The sequence below is a fragment of the Rhincodon typus genome, chromosome 19 (genome assembly GCF_021869965.1).
Source record: "Rhincodon typus isolate 14 chromosome 19, sRhiTyp1.1, whole genome shotgun sequence".
NCBI classification, from domain to species: domain Eukaryota; kingdom Metazoa; phylum Chordata; class Chondrichthyes; order Orectolobiformes; family Rhincodontidae; genus Rhincodon; species Rhincodon typus.
In genome coordinates, this window is record NC_063350.1 from 16,639,567 (window position 1) to 16,660,651 (window position 21,085).

General features: G+C 40.8%; 1 protein-coding gene across 1 annotated transcript in view; it reads right to left on the reverse strand.

The window, feature by feature from the left end:
- lama5 (laminin, alpha 5) overlaps nucleotides 1–21,085 on the reverse strand; it is a 203,816-nt gene that overhangs the window by 129,040 nt on the left and 53,691 nt on the right. Inside the window, exons 6-10 of the mRNA XM_048608550.1 lie at nucleotides 12,229–12,344; nucleotides 8,776–8,894; nucleotides 7,408–7,498; nucleotides 7,176–7,310; nucleotides 3,452–3,511 (exon numbers count right to left, since the gene is read on the reverse strand). Of these exons, the coding sequence (XP_048464507.1) occupies nucleotides 3,452–3,511; nucleotides 7,176–7,310; nucleotides 7,408–7,498; nucleotides 8,776–8,894; nucleotides 12,229–12,344 (521 nt within the window). The remainder of the gene's footprint in view (nucleotides 1–3,451; nucleotides 3,512–7,175; nucleotides 7,311–7,407; nucleotides 7,499–8,775; nucleotides 8,895–12,228; nucleotides 12,345–21,085) is intronic.

The following is a 21,085-nucleotide window of genomic DNA, read 5'->3' on the forward strand; positions in this document are numbered from 1 at the left end:
CATGTTTCACAAACTTGATTTAGGTTTTTGAGGTAGTGAAAAAGATGATTGATGAAGGCAAAGGTTAGATGTTGTCTATGTGGACCTTAGCAAAGCCTTTGACAGGTCCCTCATGCAGGCTGATATAAAAGGTGAAGCCACATGGGATCTGTGGCGAGCTGGTAAGATGGATACAAGGGTGTTTTTCTAACTGGAGACCTGTGACCATTGGTGCTCTGCAGAGATCAGTCCTGGGATCCCTGTTGTTGTGATATATATATAAACATATAAATGATTTCAAGGAGAATGTAAGTGGCCTGATTAGTAAATTTGTGGATGACAAAAAGATTGGGGGACCAGCGGATAGTGAGGAGAATTTCCAGAGGTTACAGCAGAATATAGATAGGCTGGAGACCTGGGTGACAGATGGAGTTTAATCTGGACAAGTGCAAGGTGATGCATTTTGTAAGGTCTAACACACGAGGGAAGTATACAGAAAATGGCAGAACCCTTCGAAGTATGAATAGACAGAGGGATCTAGGAATACAGGTCTACAGTTCCCTGAAAGTAGGAACACAAATGGAGAAGGTGGTCAAGAAGGCATATGGCATTCTTGCCTTTAATCGGTCAGGACACAAAGTATAAAAGTTGGCAAGTTATGTTGCAGTTGTACAGACTTTAGTTAGGCTGTATCTGGAATACTGCATATAGTCCTGGTTGCCAGTCTAAGAACATGGGGGTTTTGGACAGGGTGCAGAAATGGTTTGTCAGGATGTTGCCTGGTTTGGCGGGTATTAGTTATGGGGAGAGATTGGACAAATTTGATTTGTTTTTACTTGAATGTCAGAGACTTTGGTGGGCGTATTCGAGACCTGTTGGCATTTACAAAATTATGACAGGCATGGATAGACATGACCTTTTCCGCACAAAACAATGCTGCCGATCATTAATAAGTCCACATTTTTCCAAATGTGAGTAAATCTTATCTGACAGAATCTTCTCCAATAATTTCCCTACCATTGATGTTAGGCTCACTCGCCTGTAATAGTCTTTTTCCCAGGGTAGAAATGTCAATTTGTAGGGCACATAGGTTTAAGATAAAAGGGTGTTAAGTTTAAAGGAGATGTGAAAAGGAAGATTTGTTTTTTTACACAGGGTGCCTGGGCTGCACTTCCAGAGGAGGTGGTGGAAGCAGAGACAATAGCAATGATTAAGAGACATCTTGACATAACCGAATAGACAGGCAATAGAGTGATATGGACTGCACGGAAGCAATGGGTTTTTAAGTTTAGAAAGGTGTCATGCGTTGGCATGGGCTTGGTGAATCGAAGGGCCTGTCCATGATGTAGTATTCTTTGTTAGGTCCAAGCCAGTGTTTATGCCACATATGGGTTCCTCTCAATCTGCTGCATTTAACCCGGCCTACATATGCTTGCATCCCTTTCTCTGTTGTGCTTTTATTCACCTCAGCTAGTTACTGTGGTAGGAACCTAGGGCTTCGCAAAAGTAGAGGAGTCAACAGCTCAGTATTTACGGATGTGAGCCTCTGAGGCAACAATGGTCATCATGGAACTTAGACCGAACTGTACCACCTGTGCCCTTCTCTCACAGGTCACCCCCTTCTCAGCGTTCTAACTGAGGAGACCATATCAACCATTCAGGCCTTGAATGGGGTCAAAGTGCAAAAGACATTCTAACAAATCAAAAACATGAATTGCTGCAAAAACTCAACAAGTCTGGCAGCAACTGTGAAGAGAAAACAGCATTAAAATGTCAAGTCCAATGACCCTTCTTCACTGCCATTCTAACCACATTGGGTATAGCAGATCCTCTGGAAATTCCTATTGGAATTACTAGTGGTGATATACTTATTTAAACAGCCTTGTTCTAGACTCATCTGAAGATAGAAACACATTCTTTACCCTATCAAACCCTTGAATTATCTTAGTGACCTCTACCAGGTCATCCCCGGATTCAATTTTCATCCTGAACAGAATAATTCTTGTTCAGCCAAAAGAAAAAAAAGTGGCTTCTTCAAATTCCCTCAACCATTCCTTTGTTAGGAAAACAAGACCATCAAGGGATCCTGCTCCTTATCACAATTCAGCTATAAAAATGCAAGTCTTTATGCAGGTATCAGTGAGAACAGGTTTAGATGGACTGCAAGGTCAGCTCAAGGTCTACAAAAGAAGAATAATTGCTTGGTTCAGGTACTGGCAATACTTTGTCAAGGTCAAGAAAGGAGAAGAATCTGATGGAAATTCAGTCCATTCTTCCATGCAAATTGGAAATTAATGGCTGGAATTATGGAATACTGGTTAAAAAAACTCCTTGGAAAATTACTACAATCCAGACCTCAACAATTTCACTAAGACTTTCTAATTACAAACAGATGGAATTGTGGAACAAGGTGCCCAAAACATCCCTAAAAGTACCACATAGCAAAAGCAGAGCAGGCTTTATAAAGCAACATTAATCATTGAACATTCCTCAATTACTTGTCCATCAACTCCTGATAAGCAAATAAATAGTTACAGTAAACAAAGGTGGCAATGTTGAATTTTAAGCTTTGGTTGAAACTCCCTGCTCGATACAAACAAACATCAGGTGACTCATTTACTTCTGCTCCTGCTCACTGGGTAGAGGAGATACCAGTGCTTGGAAGTCAAACAATCTTAATTGTTCTTAATTTGGCTTGCTCTGTTCATCCAGCTCTACACCTTGTTACCTCTCAATTGTTCTACTGTCCCCTCAGAGGTGCAGCACAGTGGCTCAGTGGTTAGCACTGCTGTCTCACAGCGCCAGGGACCTGGGTTCGATTCCAGCCTTGGGTGACTGTATGGAGTTTGAACGTTCTCCCTATGTCTGCATGGGTTTCCTCCCACAGGTTAAATGGACTAATCTAAATTGTCTGTAGTGTATAGGGATGTGCAGGCTAGGTGGATTACTTGTGGTAAATACAGGGTTATAAGAATCGGGTAGGGGACTGGGATGTCAAATGAGATACCCTTCACAGGTTGTGCAGACTCAATGGGCTGAATGGCCTCTTCCTGCACTGTAGGGATTCTATGATTTGTGATGTACCTCTTAACAATACTTTTCCCCCACTGGCACGTCTCAAGATGTCAATACACCAGTTAGTTTTCCCACTCTCTTCCCCAAAACTCTTATGCTGTGCTCACAAACAACATGACACACACCCAAAACATATTACACCCACACAGTAACGATTAGAGCAGTTCAGATGAAACTCTTTGGCTGTGCAAGAGACCTTTGAGTTTAGGGTAGAGATGAATGATAAAGAATTAACATCCTCATTGACTGTCTGAAACAAAAAGGATGACGATTTTGTCTATCTTTCCAGTCATCATCATATTAGTCATGTTGAGATGTATTTGAAGCTGCAATACCACATGGAAATCAAAAGAAAACAGCATCAACCATTTTACACTTTTAAAGTCCAGTGACTTACTTATTATTTTCCCAACGTGAATGAGAGCCCCTGTCGATTGTGTGGGATCCACTGGTAAAGCTATGGAACAAGATACACAAGATGAGTGGAACACAATAATTTGAGAATCATCAAATCAGCTATCTTCTGATCAAACAAATTCTCAGCTTTTAAATTGCAGGCCAAAAGCCAAGCTTCCGAAAAACCTTTTCCTTTAAACTTAGTAAAAAGTTCCTTTTCTTTTGAAGAAGGTCTATAGAACTAAAGTCTGCCCTCAGGGAGAGTTAGATAAAAAGAAAGATTACAGTAAGCAGTAGAGCCAAACTCTTTGTGCGTGTTCCTTTTAAAACCTGGCTATAAATTGTCATTTCCCAAGGTTCACGAATAGATCAAACTTGAATTCTTGGTGGGATAGATACATGGAGCAAGGAAAAATTTGAAATAACTAACAGCTATTTTTGCTTTCAATCAGTCTGAGTGTACAAAAAGGAAAACTTGCAGTTCTAACACCTTTCATAACATCAGAATGTCTAAAAGCACTGATTCAGCCAGTTTAAAGTGCAACTTCTGTAAAGTAGGAAGTATGGCAACAAATGTGTACATAGCAAGCTCCCACAAACAAAATATCATTTTTCAAAGTGATTTTGATTGAAGGATAGCTATTGGCCAAGAGACAACAAAAACAACGTTGCTGGAAAAGCTCAGCAAGTCTGGCAGCATCTGTGAAGAAACAATCAGAGTTAACGTTTCGGGTCCGATGACCTTTCCTGAGTTCTGAGGAATCAATGACAATTCCCCTATTTTTCATTGAAATAGTTTTCTTCATTCATTTGGAATATATCGATATATTATGGGATGTGGGCATTGATGGCTGAGCCAGCATTTGTTCTCCATCCCAAACTGTCCTTGAGAACAGGGTGTGTGGTGAGTTGCCTTTTTGAACCACCTGGTCCAGCTGGTAGAGGTTCACACACAGTGCTGTTAGGAGTGAGATTACCCCCACATTTATGCTGCGGTGCCTTGCAACTGTTCATGCCCACGTGAGTGAAGACACGTAGACAAGGCCTCAGTTTAATAGCTCTTCAAATGCAGCACTCTCTCTTCCCAGTACTGCACTAGAATGTCAACATAGATTTCTGTCCAAGAGTCAGAGGTGAGAGTGCTACCAACTGAACCATACCTAACAGTAGAAATAAGAGGTCTCCTGTCATCGATCTTTGCAAAGTGTGTCACATCAGTAACACTGTGCTGATGCAGCAACACAACACATTATGAATGCCACTCTTTCATCCTTACAACACACATATATTTGTGACCCTTCTATGTCAAAGAACAGCATCCATTAGAATTTCTTGATTAAGCTGTGTTGATTTCCACTGGTATTAAACCTGCTTAACTTACATTAAGAGCGACTCAAATTCTGCATATGTTTGTTATATTTAAGTCACATCGGATCCACAGTGAGTTGTTAAGTTAGACATAAAATTGGTTAGTTGTGGAAAGGTGTTTTTCCGACTGGAGGTCTGTGACCAGTGGTGTTCTGCAAGGATCAGTGCCGGGATCTCTGTTTTTGTAATTTATAAAAATTCTTTGGATGAAAACGTAGGTGGTCTGATTAGTAAGTTTGCAGACAACACAAAAATTGGAGGAGTTTTGGATAGTGTGGAAGATTGTCAAAGGATAGAGCAGGAAAGCCGGGCAGAAAATGGCTGATGGAGTTTAATCCGAACAAGTGTAAGGTGATGCATTTTGGGAAGTCAAATGCAAGAGAAAATGTACAGTAAATGGTAGGACCCTGAGCAGCACTGACATAACAATGGACCTGGGGGTGCATGTCATGGCTCTCGAAAAGTGGCAACACATGGACAACATGGTAAAGAAGACATTTGCTTGCATTCATTGGTCAAGGCACCGTGTATGAAAGCTTGCAAGTCATGCTGCAGGTATATAAACCTTTAGGCCACATTTGGAGTATTGTGTGCAGTTCTGGTGGCAACACTAGAGAAAGGATGTGGAGGCTTTGGAGAGGATGCAAAAGAGGTTTACCAGGATGTTGACTGGATTGGAGGGTATTAGCATAAAGAGAGGCTGGACAATCTTGGAATGTTTTTGCTAGAACGAAGGCTAAGGAGCAACCTGACAGAAGTATATAAAATTATGAGGGGCATGGGTACGGTGGAGTGTCAACCTGTTTCCCAGTGTGGAAATGTCAAATAGTAGGGGGCATAGGTTTAAGGTGAGAGGGGAAAGTTTAAAGGAGATGTGCAAAGTGAGTGTTTTTTTTTAAAAACAGTTGACTGGAACATGTTGCCAGGGGAGGTGGTAGAAGCAGCTATGATAAAGTTTAAGAGGCATTTAGATAAACACATGAACAGGAGATATGAACCTGTTTAGATTAGTTTAGAATGGCATCATAATTGGCACAGACACGATGGGCCAGGAGGGCTTGTTCCTGTGCTGTACTGTTCTATAATCTACATGCAGAGTCGCAATCAGTCAGTCAGTCTGCATGCAGAACCAAAAGTATATAAACTGAACCAGAATCACTGCTGCAGTTTTTGGGAAGGAGCAGGAGATGAAATCACTGCTCCAGAGGGTGGTATACAGCCATCAGATGTCAGTGATGGCTCATATGTAGCATTGTCAGCTGAATCAGAAGGCCATGGGTTGGAGCTGCATTCCAGTCTATGACCCTGTTGTGAAGTACTGAGGGACTGCCGTACTGTTGGAGATACTATTTTTTTTTAGGTGAGATAGTAAAGCTACAGCGCACCCCCCTCTCCCCCACAACACACATGGTCTCTGTTTTTATTCATCCAGCCAGCATTTATTGCCTGTTCCTAATTGCACTTGCAGATGTATATAAAAGATCAAATGGCACTTTGTGAAAAGCAGAGGTTTGCTAATCAACATCAATCCTTCAACCAACACTATGAAAGCCATAAATTTAAAAAAAGAAACTCAGCAGGTCTGACACCATCTGTGGGGAGAGAAACAGAGTTAACATTTTGAGTTCAACAAAACAAGAATCAGGTTGGACCCAAAACACTAACCTCTTTTCCTCTACACAGATGCTGACAGACCTGCTGTGTTTCTGCAGCATTTGGTCTTTTTATTTCAGATTTCTGGCATCTGCAATATTTTGCTCTAAGAAAACCAGATTGTCAGGTCACTCTCCTATGGCTGGTTGTGGAATCTTGCTGTGTGGGACTATGCTGTCACATGACTTGTATTTGTGAGTTTGTTTCAAAAAAAACTTAATTGGCTTGAAATCAGGCAAGACATCTTGAAGTGGTAAAAGGATCTCACGAAATACAGAAATTTCGTTTTTCATTAGTGGACACCACATACAGTAAGGTGCTCCTGAGGCCAATCTACAGCCAGAAAATAAAATGCTGAGTAGAAAATCAGAGATCTGAACGGAGTTAGGCCAAAACGAACTGTATATGACTAACTGTAGGTCAGTCGAACCTTAACAAGCTTGGGGCTTGATGACTCTTCGGTTAAACTCACCATCAGAGGGAGCAGCCCTACGATCTGCTGGGACTATAACAACATTGCCTTTCATTGTAATGGTGACTGACCCATCCATAGCAGGATTTCGAATGTTTCAACAGCGGATTCCGAAATTGCTGTTGTGAAACACCTCACCCTGAACTCAGGTACCTCACATTTATCTAACACTACCTTATCAGAAGACATTCTGCAAATTTCAATAGTTAATTCAAAGATTTGTAATACTTACGGTAACAATTGGGAAAGTTGTAGTATCCCTCAGCACAGTAGTCACAGTTGTCACCAGCGTAATTGTACTTACAGTAACAACGGCCTGTGTTATCCTCACAGGCATCTTCTGTGAACTCTGAATTGCAATTACAAGCTGGAATAACATGAAACACATGAGTTAAGTGCTGCTGCACCGCCCACATTACTCCCAAGAAATATTATATGTGAATTATTTAAAATACAAAACTCACGAAGGCAAGCATTCACAGAATCTGCTGGCATGTCAGGTGCACGATAATATCCATGCACACATCGTTCACAGTTGACCCCAGCAGTGTTGTCCTTGAAGATAAGACAAGAAATAAATTTAACATTTCAGATTTTATTGTGCGTTACTTGGATTCTAAACATAATCCACCAGGAACAAAAATAAAAGTTGCTGGAAAAGCTCAGCAGGTCTGGCAGCATCTGCGAAGGAAAAATCAGAGTTAACGTTTCAGGTCCGATGACCCTTCCTCAGAACTTCCTTAGTTCTAAGGGTAACTTGGACCCGAAACGTTAATTCTGTTTTCTTCCTCCACAGATGCTGCCAGACCTGCTGAGCTTTTCCAGCAACTTTGTTTTTGTTCCTGATTTATGGCATCCGCAGTTCTTTCGGTTATTATAATCCATCAGGATACTGGAAAAACACTCTCAAAAAGAAAAAAGTTTTTTAGGGGGATGAGGGGTTTCTTCTCTAATTTTACCATCAAGTTTGGAAATTGCTAACCAATGCTTAGAATCCTTGTTATAACTTATGCAAGTTGCCGTTTTATATATCATGAAGTATACAATGGCTCAGTGGTTAGCACTGCTGCCTCACAGCGCCAAGGTTCGATTCCACCTTCAGGCAACTGTCTGTGTGGAGTTTGCATATTCACCCTGTGTCTGTGTGTGCTTCCTCTGGGTGCTCCAGTTTCCTCCCACAGTCCAGAGAAGTGCAGGCTAGGTGAATTGGCCATACTGAATTGCCCATAGTATCTAGGGATGTACAGGCTAGGTGGATTAGTCATGGGAAATGCAGAGTTCCAGGGATAGGATGGAGGGTAGGTGGGTCTGGGTTGGGATGCTCTTTGGAGGGTCGGTGTGGACTCGATGGGCCGAGTGGCCTGCTTCCACACTGTTGGGATTCTTCGATTCTAAGTGGGCAGCAAGCCATCAGCCAGTTCTCTCTAAGTTCATTGTGAACTTTGAAACTAGTGTCAAACTTCCTGTCCAATATTCATCTTCCTATGACACTTATGTCCCATTGCCAGTCTCTCCTGAATTCCTCTACACAGAAAGATAACAGATGTACGAGAGAGCAACCTGGGGATGCCTCTCTTGCCCAGTGTCTTCTTCCCTCTTATGTGGTCACACAGAATCTTTACCAATGACTCTGTTACAATGTGTCTGGGCTTGGGAACAGTGTTTTTTGTTGATTTGAAGTCTGTTTGCCACAAACGTACACTGAATAATGTCATGATGATTTGAACAATCTGTGGTTAGATGTTAACGTGCAAACTTTCACACAGACATATTTCTGTTTTGAAAAACAGATTTGATAACATGCATAGCCACTGTAAGATGCAGGAACTTACTTGACAATTAATGCAGACACCGCCTCCTTCATAACGGCCATGGCTATTCAAGCTTCCTTTGCGTTCATCGACTTCAGGGTCATACACACATTCAAAGGCATGGCCATTGCAGTTACAGGCTGTGAAATGGATATTGCATCATGAAATGAATGAATTATTACTTTAGACTGCTCTCCATATCCTTGCACCTGATAAGATGCAAAGCACAACTATCTGATTCATAGAACATAGAACAGTACAGGCCCTTCGGCCCACAACGTTGTGCCGACCTATTATCCTACTAAGGTCAATCTACCCTGCATACCCTACATTTTACTATCCTCCATGTGCCTATCCAAGAGTCGCTTAAAAGTCTCTGAAGTATCTGACTCCACTACCACTGCCGGCAGCGCATTCCACATGCCCACCACTCTCTGTGTGAAGAACCTACCTCTGACATCTCCCCTATACCTTCCTCCAATCACCTTAAAATTATGCCCCCTCGTAATCGTCATTTCTGCCCTAGGAAAAAGTCTCTGACTATCCACTCTATCTATGCCTCTCATCATCTTGTAAACCCTTATCAAGTCACCTCTCATCCTTCTTTGCTCCAATGAAAAAAGCCCTAGTTCCCCTCAATCTTTCCTCATAAGATCTGCCCTCCAGTCCAGGCAGCATCCTGGTAAATCTCCTCTGCACCCTCTCTAAAGCTTCCACATCTTTCCTGTAATGAGGTGACCAGAACTGAACACAATATTCCAAGTGTGGTCTAACCAGAGTTTTATATAGAGCTACAACATAACCTCACGGCTCTTAAACTCAATTCCCCTGCCAATGAAAGCCAACACACCATACATCTTCTTTACAACCCTATCAACTTGGGTGGCAACTTTGAGGGATCTATGGACATGGACCCCAAAATCCCTCCGTTTCTCCACACTGCCGAGAATCCTGCCATTAACCCTGTATCCTGCATTCAAATTCGACCTTCCAAAATGAATCACTTCACACATTTTAGTTTAAATAAAAAGTTCCTCATTCAGTGTATGCAATGACAAAACTTTAATGATATCTTAAATTATTGCTAATTTTTTTTTTATTTCCACAGGATGTGGATGTAACTGGTAAGATCTGCGTTTATTGCCTCTCCTGAACAGCCCCTAGCGAGGAGATACTTTGTTGAATTGCAGCGATCCACGTGGTGTGGGTTCACCCTCAGTGCTGGGAGGAGGGAGTTCCATGATTTTGACCAAGCGGTGGTGATATTTATCCAACTCAGGATGGTGCAGGACTTGAATGAAAACTTATAGATGACAAATGTTTCCATGTACTTGTTACATGCGTACAGCACATTAAAGTCACCCACTACAAGCTACAACATAAAGTAAAAGGGGAGAATAGGTATCTAACTCAAAATTTATCTTCAGAAAAACTGCTTGATATCTACCTGAACTAAGAAAGTATATATGATTGAGAGTCTGACCATCCTCTCCAGGCTGAGATTATAATGCACGCCAAATGGCTCCTTAAGGATTGTGGCCAGTATATAAATATCCTGTAAAAGCAATTTAACCACAACGACCATGAACTAGGCTCAAACAGGGAAGCAGTAGTGAGGATAAACCATAAAGGAAAGAGGAATCTGGGTACATCCAGTGCCTCAAATGCATCAACGTTATCGGACGGACAAGGTAAGCTGAAGTCTCACTGAAGAACCAAACTATTTGTTTATGTTCAAGGTGCAAGAGCTGATAAGTAACATTGGATTCAAGACATTCACTCAGTTTCTCTCTCTACAGACACAGCCAGGCGGAGGTTCTCCAAAGCTTTCAGATTTTATACTAAAGCAAAATGGATCAGGACACCATCTAATGAAAAATCCTAAGTTTTTACATCAATGCCCATGTGCCAGAGTTATAACTCCTACAGGGATGATCTTTTTGATTCTATAAATGAGTGACTACAAGCACAGCGAAGCGAAGATGGCAGCAACACCCCAAGCAGCCCAATAACTCCCTGTGGGTCTGTGAGGAACCTCACAAGAGGCTGGCACCATTCTGGTCAGCAATAGATAGGGTGTATCAGGGATACATGTCGGTAAGCAATTACAGGAAAGGGGGAAGACTGACCAGAATGCCACGTTTTACTCCATTTAAATAGAGGAGTCAAGGAGCCAAAGAGACAAAAATAATGAACCATGTTGTTTTACCATTCAAGACCTTAACTGAGATCTCTCTATTATGAAGTAAAACAATACAATACAGGCATCACAGGCTGAAATCAGTCTGGGTACAACACACTGAGTGGCAAAATATTGTGATGTAGAACTTTGCAGTTCACAGATTATCAAGAGAAAGGCACAAAGGGAAACAAATGCTATGGAACTTAAATGGGTTTTGTTCTGCATGCCATGTGTTTGTAATTGCTAATTCAGCTGAAATAACTTAATGGAGGAGCACTGGTAACAAACCTGCTCAACTGACCCAATGAATAACTAATTCCTTCATTAGCTACTAGCTTTGCAGATTAATGATCACGTGATTTAGTTACTAGTTTACCAGCGAGTTAATGAATCTCAGCAGGAAAATAAGTGAGCAGGCAAGTTAAAAAATGAGGATGCATGTCTAAAGCAAAAAGACTGCATTCAAAGGAAAATATATTTGTTTCTTTGGAATAAAGACAAAGGTCAGACTCTATTACACAGGAACAGATAGTTTAAGATTATCCCTGAACTGAAAGCGAAGTGGTCAACAAAGGCAAAGAGCTCTGAACTATGAATGACCTCAGTAACAATTGTGCTACCTACAAACAGGATAAGGAGGTAAGACTCCACCTGGTAAGATGTGGCTCAGAGAAGCAGGCAAATTCGAAAGCCACAGACAGCTTGCAAATTAATGATCCCAGAAACATAAAAAGAATTTTTTTTAAAAAGGAAATTGAAACGCAAATAAAGTGCTTAAAATCCATGTGTGCACTGCTAGGTCATGCAGGCTGGGGCCTGAAACCTGACTCTATGATGAAATTCTGATGTTAAATCAATCACTTCCAACCCACAGAACTGTAGAACGGTTATAGCAAAGGAGACCATTCAGCTCATCGTATCTGTGCTGGCTCTTGACAAAAACAACACATCTAGTCCCAGGCTCCTCTCACTTTTATTCCAATAATGTGACAAATCTTTTCTCTTCAGACAATTAGCCAATTGCCTTTTGAAAATGAAAATCGAATCTGCCTCCACCACATGGGTTGCATGTTTTATCTTTACAGGATAAAACCAGGACACCGCCCTGCAAACATCACACCATGCATTTTTTCTCTTCCACAGAACTAGGAATAATATTCCTACCAGAAGTGGTGACAACATTTTGAAATACAGTGGAGTCAAAAATTAGTAAGCAAAATAGCTGTTATCGGATCAGTTGCCTGCTCAAGAGAAAACTGCATTCCAACACTTAATTTTATGTAAGTACTTACGTTCACATTCATTTGCACTGTCTATCGTAGCTGGTTTCCAAGGCAGTTGATTGTATCCAGGGCAACAATGGTCACATGACACTCCACATGTGTTGTGTTGGCAATCACATTGAAGTCTGAGAAAATGAGACAAATGATTGAGTTACTTACACACCAATAAACTACCGAGTTTCCCTTGTTCATTACTGTGAGGTGCTGAATATTAGTCACTGAGCAATATCATGAAATTAAAATGTTTGAAATAAGCAGAAATCTGTACTTATTTAACATTTTACCATGTGTCAGAAATGATCCAAAGTGCCTCCATATTGAGTGAATTCTGTTGTACAATGATTCTGTTATTAAATAAAAGGAAAAGCCACCATTGTCTTACCAGACTGTAGGTTGCTCTCCCACTACAGAGACACAACCGGTGGTGGTTTAACCTAAGGGTCACCACGCCTCAGGTGAGGGGAAGAGATTAAGAAGGAGATGGTAACCTCAGCTGGCACAGGAATTGAATCCATACTGTTGGCATCACCCTGTGTCACAAGCCAGATGTCCAGTCAATTGAGCTAACTGACCCCGAGAGGTAACTTGTGGTGAATTTAACCTGACTATATTATATAGGTCAATTCTCTACTTTTAATAGTGCTATACGATCTTCAGCATCCATTGTAATAGGCAAAAAAGGGTCTGATTTAACATCTCAAAGAAAGGTGTGTAACTTTAAAGGTAATATGAATTTCTTCCTCTTTCATTGCAAATGGATGTGATAAATTTAGCCACCTTTTAGCTAGCTAGTGCCTTAAACAGAATAATTTGTCATACAGTTCAGTCAAAACAAAAACAAACATTCAGGATTTTCAAAGTTCAGCAGGTGGCTGGTGAGAAATTTGTGGACATGGAGAAAGTTGCTTCACGTTAGAGTAGAACCTTGTGCTACCCTGGAGTTTATTTTTTGCACTGCGCTTTCTGTCAGGAATATGGTGGCAATCCATTCACAAATATTGCGGTTGTTCACTTTTCTCACTATGCTACTTGTCAGGAGTCATTGGTTTTCCCTTATCAAGGATTTAAACACCTGTCAATTATCTACTGATCAACCGTTCCCTATGGTGAAGTATGTAGGATTGAGAGAGATTGGGAAACAGACAGGGAATGATATAGCTCTAAACTGAAACATTTGGAAAAGGCAAATTCTAGCTAATTCAACTCTCCTGTACAATATCTGAGCCCAGCAGAATTTTCATAATGCATTGATTTGATTTGATTTCATTTCATTTATTATCATCATGTACTGAGATTCAGTGAAAAGCATTGTTTTACGTGCTATCCAGACCAATCAGACCTTACATAAGTACACCAGGGTAACAGAACAGAATGCAGAATATAGTGTTACAGCTACAGAGAAGATGCAGAGAAAGAGCAACTCTAATACAACGGAGGTCTGTTCATAAATTTGATAATAACGGCCAAGAAGCTGTTCTTAAATCGGTGGGTACGTGTTTTCAAACTTTTGTACCTTCTCCCCAATGGAAGAGAGTATAACCAGAGTCGGAGGGGTCTTTGATTATGTTGGCTGTTTTCCCAAGGCAGCAGGAAGTATAAACAGAGTCAATGGAAGGAAAGCTGAAAGAACCGTGGATGCTTAACAGAAAGAAAAACAGAAGTTGCTGGAAGATCAGCGAGTCTGGCAGCATCTGAAGAAGGGTCACTGGACCCGAAATGTTAACTCTGATCTCTTCTTCAGAGATGCTACCAGACCTGCTGAGCTTTTCCAGCAACTTCTGTTTTTGTCAGTGGAAGGAAGGCTGGTTTGCGTGATGGATTGGGCTGCATTTACAACTCTCTGTAATTTCATGCGGTCTCGAGAGAGCAATAGCCATACCAAGCTGTGATGCACCTGGATAGGATGCTTTCTATGGTGCATCTATAAAAATTGATAAACTGTGATTGTGGACATGCCGAATTTCCTTAGGCTTCTGAGGAAGTCAAGGCGTTGGTGTGTTTTCTTAACTCTAGCGTTGACGTGGATGGAGCAGGAGAGATTGTTGGTGATATTTACTCCGAGGAACTTGAAGATCTCTATCATCTCCACCTCAGCACCACTGATACAGACAGGGGCATGTCCTCCACTCTGCTTCCTGAGGTCAATGACCAGCTTCTTTGTTTTGCTGACAGATTGTTGTCTATACACAATACTGCTAATCTCTCTCTCTCTCCTGTACACTCTGCCTCATCATTGTTTGAGATCTGATCCATTATGGTGGTGTTATCAACAAATTCGTAAAAGGATTTAGGGCAGAATTTGGCCACACAGTTATGAATGGATAAGGAGTACAGTATGGGGCTGAGTACACAGCCTTGCAGGGCACTGGTGTTGAGGATTATCATGGAGGTGGTGTTTTTGCCCATCCTTACTGATTGCGGTCTGCGGGTCAAGAAGTTGAGGATCCACTTGAAGAGGGGGGTGCAGAGTACTAGATCTCAGTTGGAATTATGGTGTTGAAGACAGAGATAAAGTCAATAAATAAGATTGGGGGTCCTTGTTATCCAGATGTTCCAGGGATAAGTGTAGGGCCAGGAAGATAGTGTATGACATGGATCTATTGTGATGGTAGGTGAATTGGAGTGAATCAAGGCAATCTGGGAGGCTGGAGTTGATGTGTGCCATTACTAATCTCTCAAAGTGCTTCATAATGATGGATGTCAGAGCCGATGGGTGGTAGTTATTAAGGTGTGTTGCCTAATGTTTCTTTGGTACTTGGGTGACAGTGAATGGAACCGAATTGAATTGAATTATCGAATTGAATCAAATTGAATTAGCTGTCTTCTTGAAGCAGGTGGGAGCCGCTTATCAGAGTGAGGAGAAGTTAAAGGTGTCTGCAAATTCTCCCGCCAGCTAGTCCACGCAGGATACGAGTATACAGCCAGGGACTCCATCCGGGTCACTCGCTTTCCAAGGGCTCACCCTCAAGGAGGCTGATCGGACGTTTGCAGTGATTGTGGGTACAGGTGCACCCCAGGCTGTCAGGGCATTTGACATCATTTCACTGACGATCATCGAATGAATTGAGCTCACCGGGGAGGGATACATTGTTCCCAGTGGTGACTTCACTTTGTAACCCATTATATTGTGTCAGCCTTGCCACAGTCGCCATGTATTCATATGATTAATCATCGATCAGATAAACTTGGAAAGCTAGGCCTATCACTACATCTGGTCTACCTCCAATTAATTTGCAGACAACCCAATGAGCCAAATGTCCTAACTGGTAGGAAAACAAAGAGCAAAGAATTACAGGTGCTGGAAATCTGAAACAAAATGGGAACAGAAATTTCTGGAAAACTCAGCAGATCTGGTAGTATCTGTGAAGAGAAAGCAGAGTCAACGTTTCAGGTCCAGAGACCCTTCTTCAGAATGGACCTGAAATGTTGATTCTGCTTTCTTTCCACAGATGCTGCCAGACCTGCCGAGTTCTCCGGTAATTTCTGTTTCTGTTCCCAATCCGTAGGTGCGATCTTAACTGAACAACCTCAAGGTAAGCAAAAACTCTGAGCTGGTAAGGTGGGTGTCTTTAGCATATTAAATTCCAGCTTAAATTACTGTGCACCCTCTCTAAACCTTGATTTTTGCCAAACTGTGTTAATCTTTTTTTAATTTAAACAAGATAAGAGGAATTGTGCACTTTGTATAGCACAGACAGAGACTCCATTTCTGTGATCGCTCTCAGTTCTGATGAAACAAACCAAAACATTAACTTCGTTTCTCTCCACTAGAGATTTTTTTTTCCCAGCTTTTTTTCTCATTTCAGATTTCCAGCATACACAACGTTTTATTTTCCCAGTAGCATTTTTCAGACACTATTAAGAATGATGAGCTTTTATTCTGTGTGAATACAGAAAAAAGTTATGCTCTTTACTCCATATCTTCACTGGGTGCCTCTAAAAGTAGAGGCTATCCATGTTTAACGTTTGGAGATCTGTAAACTAGTGACCACAGTTAGATTGCAGAAACTGATCTCATTTGGAACAATTGAAAATGGAACAATGGAAAGATAATTCAATGTGTTTATCACAGCATGGAAAGAGTGAAGAAATTGTAGAGAGAATTCACTATGGTTATCATTACTGCATTAATTTTCTGTAACTAATTGTTGCGGCATGTTTTGCAAGTAATTTGTGATAAAGCTTTCACACTTTTTTTGAACAAGACTGAAATCTGAATAGGAAACTGGAGAGCTCTATACTGAAACTCAGCCACTTCTCAACATCTCAGCACACCCCAAGTCAACCTTTTTTTTAATGCTTTGAGAGTGCAATTATTAAGACACAAGGACAATTTTTATGAATTAAAAACATTCCTGGAATTGGACCTCTCTTAACTGCAGGTTAGAAAATCAGATTAGGTTAGAAGCTTAGCCCACTGAACCTGGGTTATGCCTAATTCTCCACTGATTGATTTCTGCCTATCTTCAGTCTGATAGATTCATCTAAATATAAGTCAAGCCAGGTTCTGCCCCAAGCAATCACGTCGTACCTCAGCTCACTGATGTAGTAAAACCACAAATTCTGTCCAATGAGGAGTGAGACTCTCCGGTCCCATCCTACATCTGAGTCGGCACAAAAATAGCCTGAACTCCTACATTTTTACAGTTACAAAAGAGCAAAGACAAACTAACATCGCAGATCCGGCACTACATAAGAACCGTATTATGTAGGAGATGAGATCCATTTCATTCTCTCATTTATAACTTGAGGGGAAGCTGTGTGGGCTTTAAATTTATACTTAAACATCTGCTCATAGCTAAAGACTTTCTGTTCAGCTGTTTCTGCCTAGGCAAACTGAATGATTAGGGGGTTCAATCTTTGATTTTGCAACAAGAAAAGGCATTACCACTGATGTTAGAAACATTGCACCTTAAACACTAATGTTTTGGAGTGAGGGTGGGGTGGTTGTTTAGACCAAGGAGATCAAAAGGCTCAACCTAACTAGCACCTTTAATGTACAATGCTAGCTGTACTTCACTTTAAAGCCTGAAAGCATCCTATCCAGATGCATCACAGCTTGGCACGGCAACTTCTCTGGCCAAGACCACAAGAAATTAGACAGAGTTATGAACACAGCCCAGTCCATCAAACAAACCAGCCTTCCTTCCACTGACTCTGTCTATACTCCGGTTGCCTTGGGAAAGCAGCACATCAAAGACCCCTCCTACCCTGATTATACTATTTTCTGCGCTCTTTCATCGGGCAGAAGATACAAAAGTTTGAAAACATGTACCCACAGATTTAAGAACAGCTTCGTGCCTGTTGTTATCAGACTTATGAAAGGACCTCTCATGTATTAGAGTTGATCTTTCTCTGGATCTTCCCTGTAGCTGTAACACTATATTCTACATTCTGTTCTGTTGCCCTGGTGTACTTACATAACGTATGATTTGTCTGGTTAGCACACAAAACAATACTGTTCACTGTATCTCGGTACATGTGACAAAAATAAATCAAATCAAAATCCAAGTATGGTGTGGTTCTTTACTGTTGTATCTATAACAGAAACAGCCACATTTTGAATAAATAGTCCAGTGAGCATTTACAGAAACTGTAAATGAATTTACAGCAGTATTGAACAACACTGTATATCACACACTAAAGCAGCAGCCTGTGATTTCACTTCAAATTTAAGCTCTGACTATCTCCCGTGTAAACAATGTTTCGACTTCAAAATGCCATCATACACATTAGGAGAGAAGTACTCTTCTGGCATTTTCTACGTTGCTTAATTTACAACGAGGATGAAGAAAGCAAATCTAATTTTTCTGAAGATTTATCATCCAGTTTCAATTTTTTGCCAAAAAAAGAGTAATGCACAGACTCAGGTTCAGCAACTTCATTACACAGTCCCCATCGAGGGTGTGATCCACACTGATCACATAGATTCCTCTGTCAGGAAGATATCACAAATTGTCTTCTCATACCAGAGATGACAACTTCAAATACACAACTTTAGTGTATGACTACGTTGTCCATGTCAGTTCTGACAAATTTAAAAGCTACACTGATATCAGCAATATCAGTTCTCATTGCATTCCATCAATTATTTGCATTCTTAAACCGGTTATGGCTTTACAATCCCTGCCTATTGTCAGCAAATCATGTTAGCATTAAAGTTCCCCAAAATTAACTGCTAGTACTAAAATTGGCAGTAAAAGGATTTCAGAATAACTGACATTAGAACAAATTTTAAACCATGCAAGCTTCTACTTTTGGCACTAACTGTGGTGGTTTTAAGTTTAATTAGGTATATTCAATTGTAACATTTAAATGTTTGACATGACCTACTGCAGGGTTGAGGAGCTCAATGGCCCATTTCACTTCCTGTGTAAAATGGGATAGATGGTTAAATGTTCAAACTGCAACTTGGGATTTTCTGTCTGGAGCATTTCACTGATGCAGAGGTTGTATTTTGCTAGATTGGGCAATGCTAAATCATGCAGTTGGTAGCTAGCTTTCCTGTGGCCACAATAAATGGCATCAACACATACCACCAGAAGCAACCATATATTTACACAATGAGCTGCGTAGGGAAGAGAAAGTTCCTCTTCATCAAGCGCTCCTTTATTTGGTTTCCATTACAAAGCTGTCACTAAAGCGAAGGCTGAAATCATAAATCAAGTTCCAGACTCATTAATAATGGCATTTATAACTTCAACTGAAGGGAGCCTGTGTTCTAGAGTCAATGCAGACTTTTGGCTACTGGAAGTGTGTGGGTCCGTGCCTTATTACAAATATTTAAGAATGTTTTAATTTTCATTGGATTAATAATCACAGAGGATAAACACATAGTGAGACAACAGGCAGTTTGACTGTCCAGTATATGGCTTCGGGCTGTATTGTATGCCTCTGAAGGCAGTGTCTATTCAACACCTTGACTAGGTCCCATATAAAAGTCAATGCATACTCAACTGTCGATAAAAAAGTTACACGAATTGAAAACCCCAGTGACATTAGGAAATATTGTAAGCTTTGTGATGGTGAATCAGCAACCTGTTCTCTCGCAATTATTACCACTGACATTGGCAGTTCATGGGTAGCCTTCTTAAACTTGTTGCAAAAAGTCAAACTTACCCCCAGTCACTGAGCAGGGAGATTTGTTTTATCAGTGCAGCATTGATTCCCTAGATGATCCTGGATTTAAAGTCCGATGCAATAACCACACTAAATTATCAGCCTGCCATTCAGTTGGAAGATAGGCGGGTAGCAGATCTGATTGACTTTTTTCACACTGCATCGTGGCAACTTTTGAATCACTAATTGTGACTGCATTAGATCCTCTCCAGAACAATGAAAGTGTCTTTCTTCATAATTATATTGGGTCACACTTTTCCTGTCTAACACTTTATACTGTCAAGTTTATATAACAAAACCCATTCAAGTTTAAACGGCTCTGTCATGTGTAGGGAGGCAGGTTTGGAGGAATCTGGTCAATTTCTATTGTAGGATGGATTCCACAGAATAACAAGACATGTCTTCTTTGATCATAGCCATCCACAATGGACTTACAGTCATTAAGCAGTGTGATTGGCTGATCAGGCAAGCCAAACAAAAACTAAATGTTAACAATAACAGTAAGTGATGGAGAAACTCAGCAGGTCTAGCAACGTGTGTGGAGAGAGAAACAGAGCTAACGTTTCAAGTCTGAAATGGCTCTTCTTCAGAACCAGTTCCATTTTTATTTCTGATTTCCAGTATCCGCAACATTTTTATTTGTTTTTATTTGAGTGTTAAATTCTTAACAGTAGCTACCTGCAGTCCTACTCTAGAGGCTCCCAACAAAGACAGTTTTAATAAGTTCTGAATTTCATCAATTCACTTCAATTACAGCACTGCTAAATGTTATAAAAAGGAGAGGTCAACCCCCCCTCTGATAACTAAAACCGAAAAACCCAGAGAGGCTTGCCTCGCCCTATAATCTGTTAAAGGAAGTGTGAAAAGTGATAATAACCTGCCTCTTACCCTCAAGCTGTTATAAAGGAGTGGTTAAATGAAATGAACTTGTTTCACTCACTCTATAATCAACAAGTAACCGTTTATTTATCTAACAGTGAACAAATTAATTGAACCATTAACAAATCAAACAATTCCCCCTTAACTATTAACTATTCCCGAATAAAACAAAATTCTAATAGTATGCTGTTCCAATAAATACTTTCTCGCTTATTTAAATGGAAATAATAATAAAAAAATTAAAACTAGTCTTTTGAAATTACAGCCAGGATACAACTTCCAGAATGTCCTGGGCCTTCTCTGCTGATCTTCAGCCAGAAATGTCTTTCTCCATCGAATTCTTGCATCTGGAATATTAGCTAAGAGTGCCACTGTACCTTTAGTTAGATCATAGAACATAGAACATAGAACATTACAGCGCAGTACAGGCCCTTCGGCCCTCGATGTTGCGCCGACCTGTGAAACCAATCTGAAGCCCATCTAACCTAAACTATTCCATTATCATCCATATGTTTATCCAATGACCATTTAAATGCCCTTAAAGTTGGCGAGTCTACTACTTTGCAGGCAGGGCATTCCACGCCCTTACTACTCTGAGTAAAGAATCTACCTCTGACATCTGTCCTATATCTATCACCCCTCAATTTAAAGCTATGTCCCCTCGTGCTAGCCATCACCATCCGAGGAAAAAGGCTCCCACTGTCCACCCTATCTAATCCTCTGATCATCTTGTAGTTAGATTAGCTAGATGATGGTTACTCTGACAGCTAACAGAATTCTGTGAGAGCCAGTGATTTTCCCTTCAGAGCTGATGGTTGTTAACTCTATTAGGTGGGAGTTGCTCTCTCACTGATTTTTAAATGGCCTC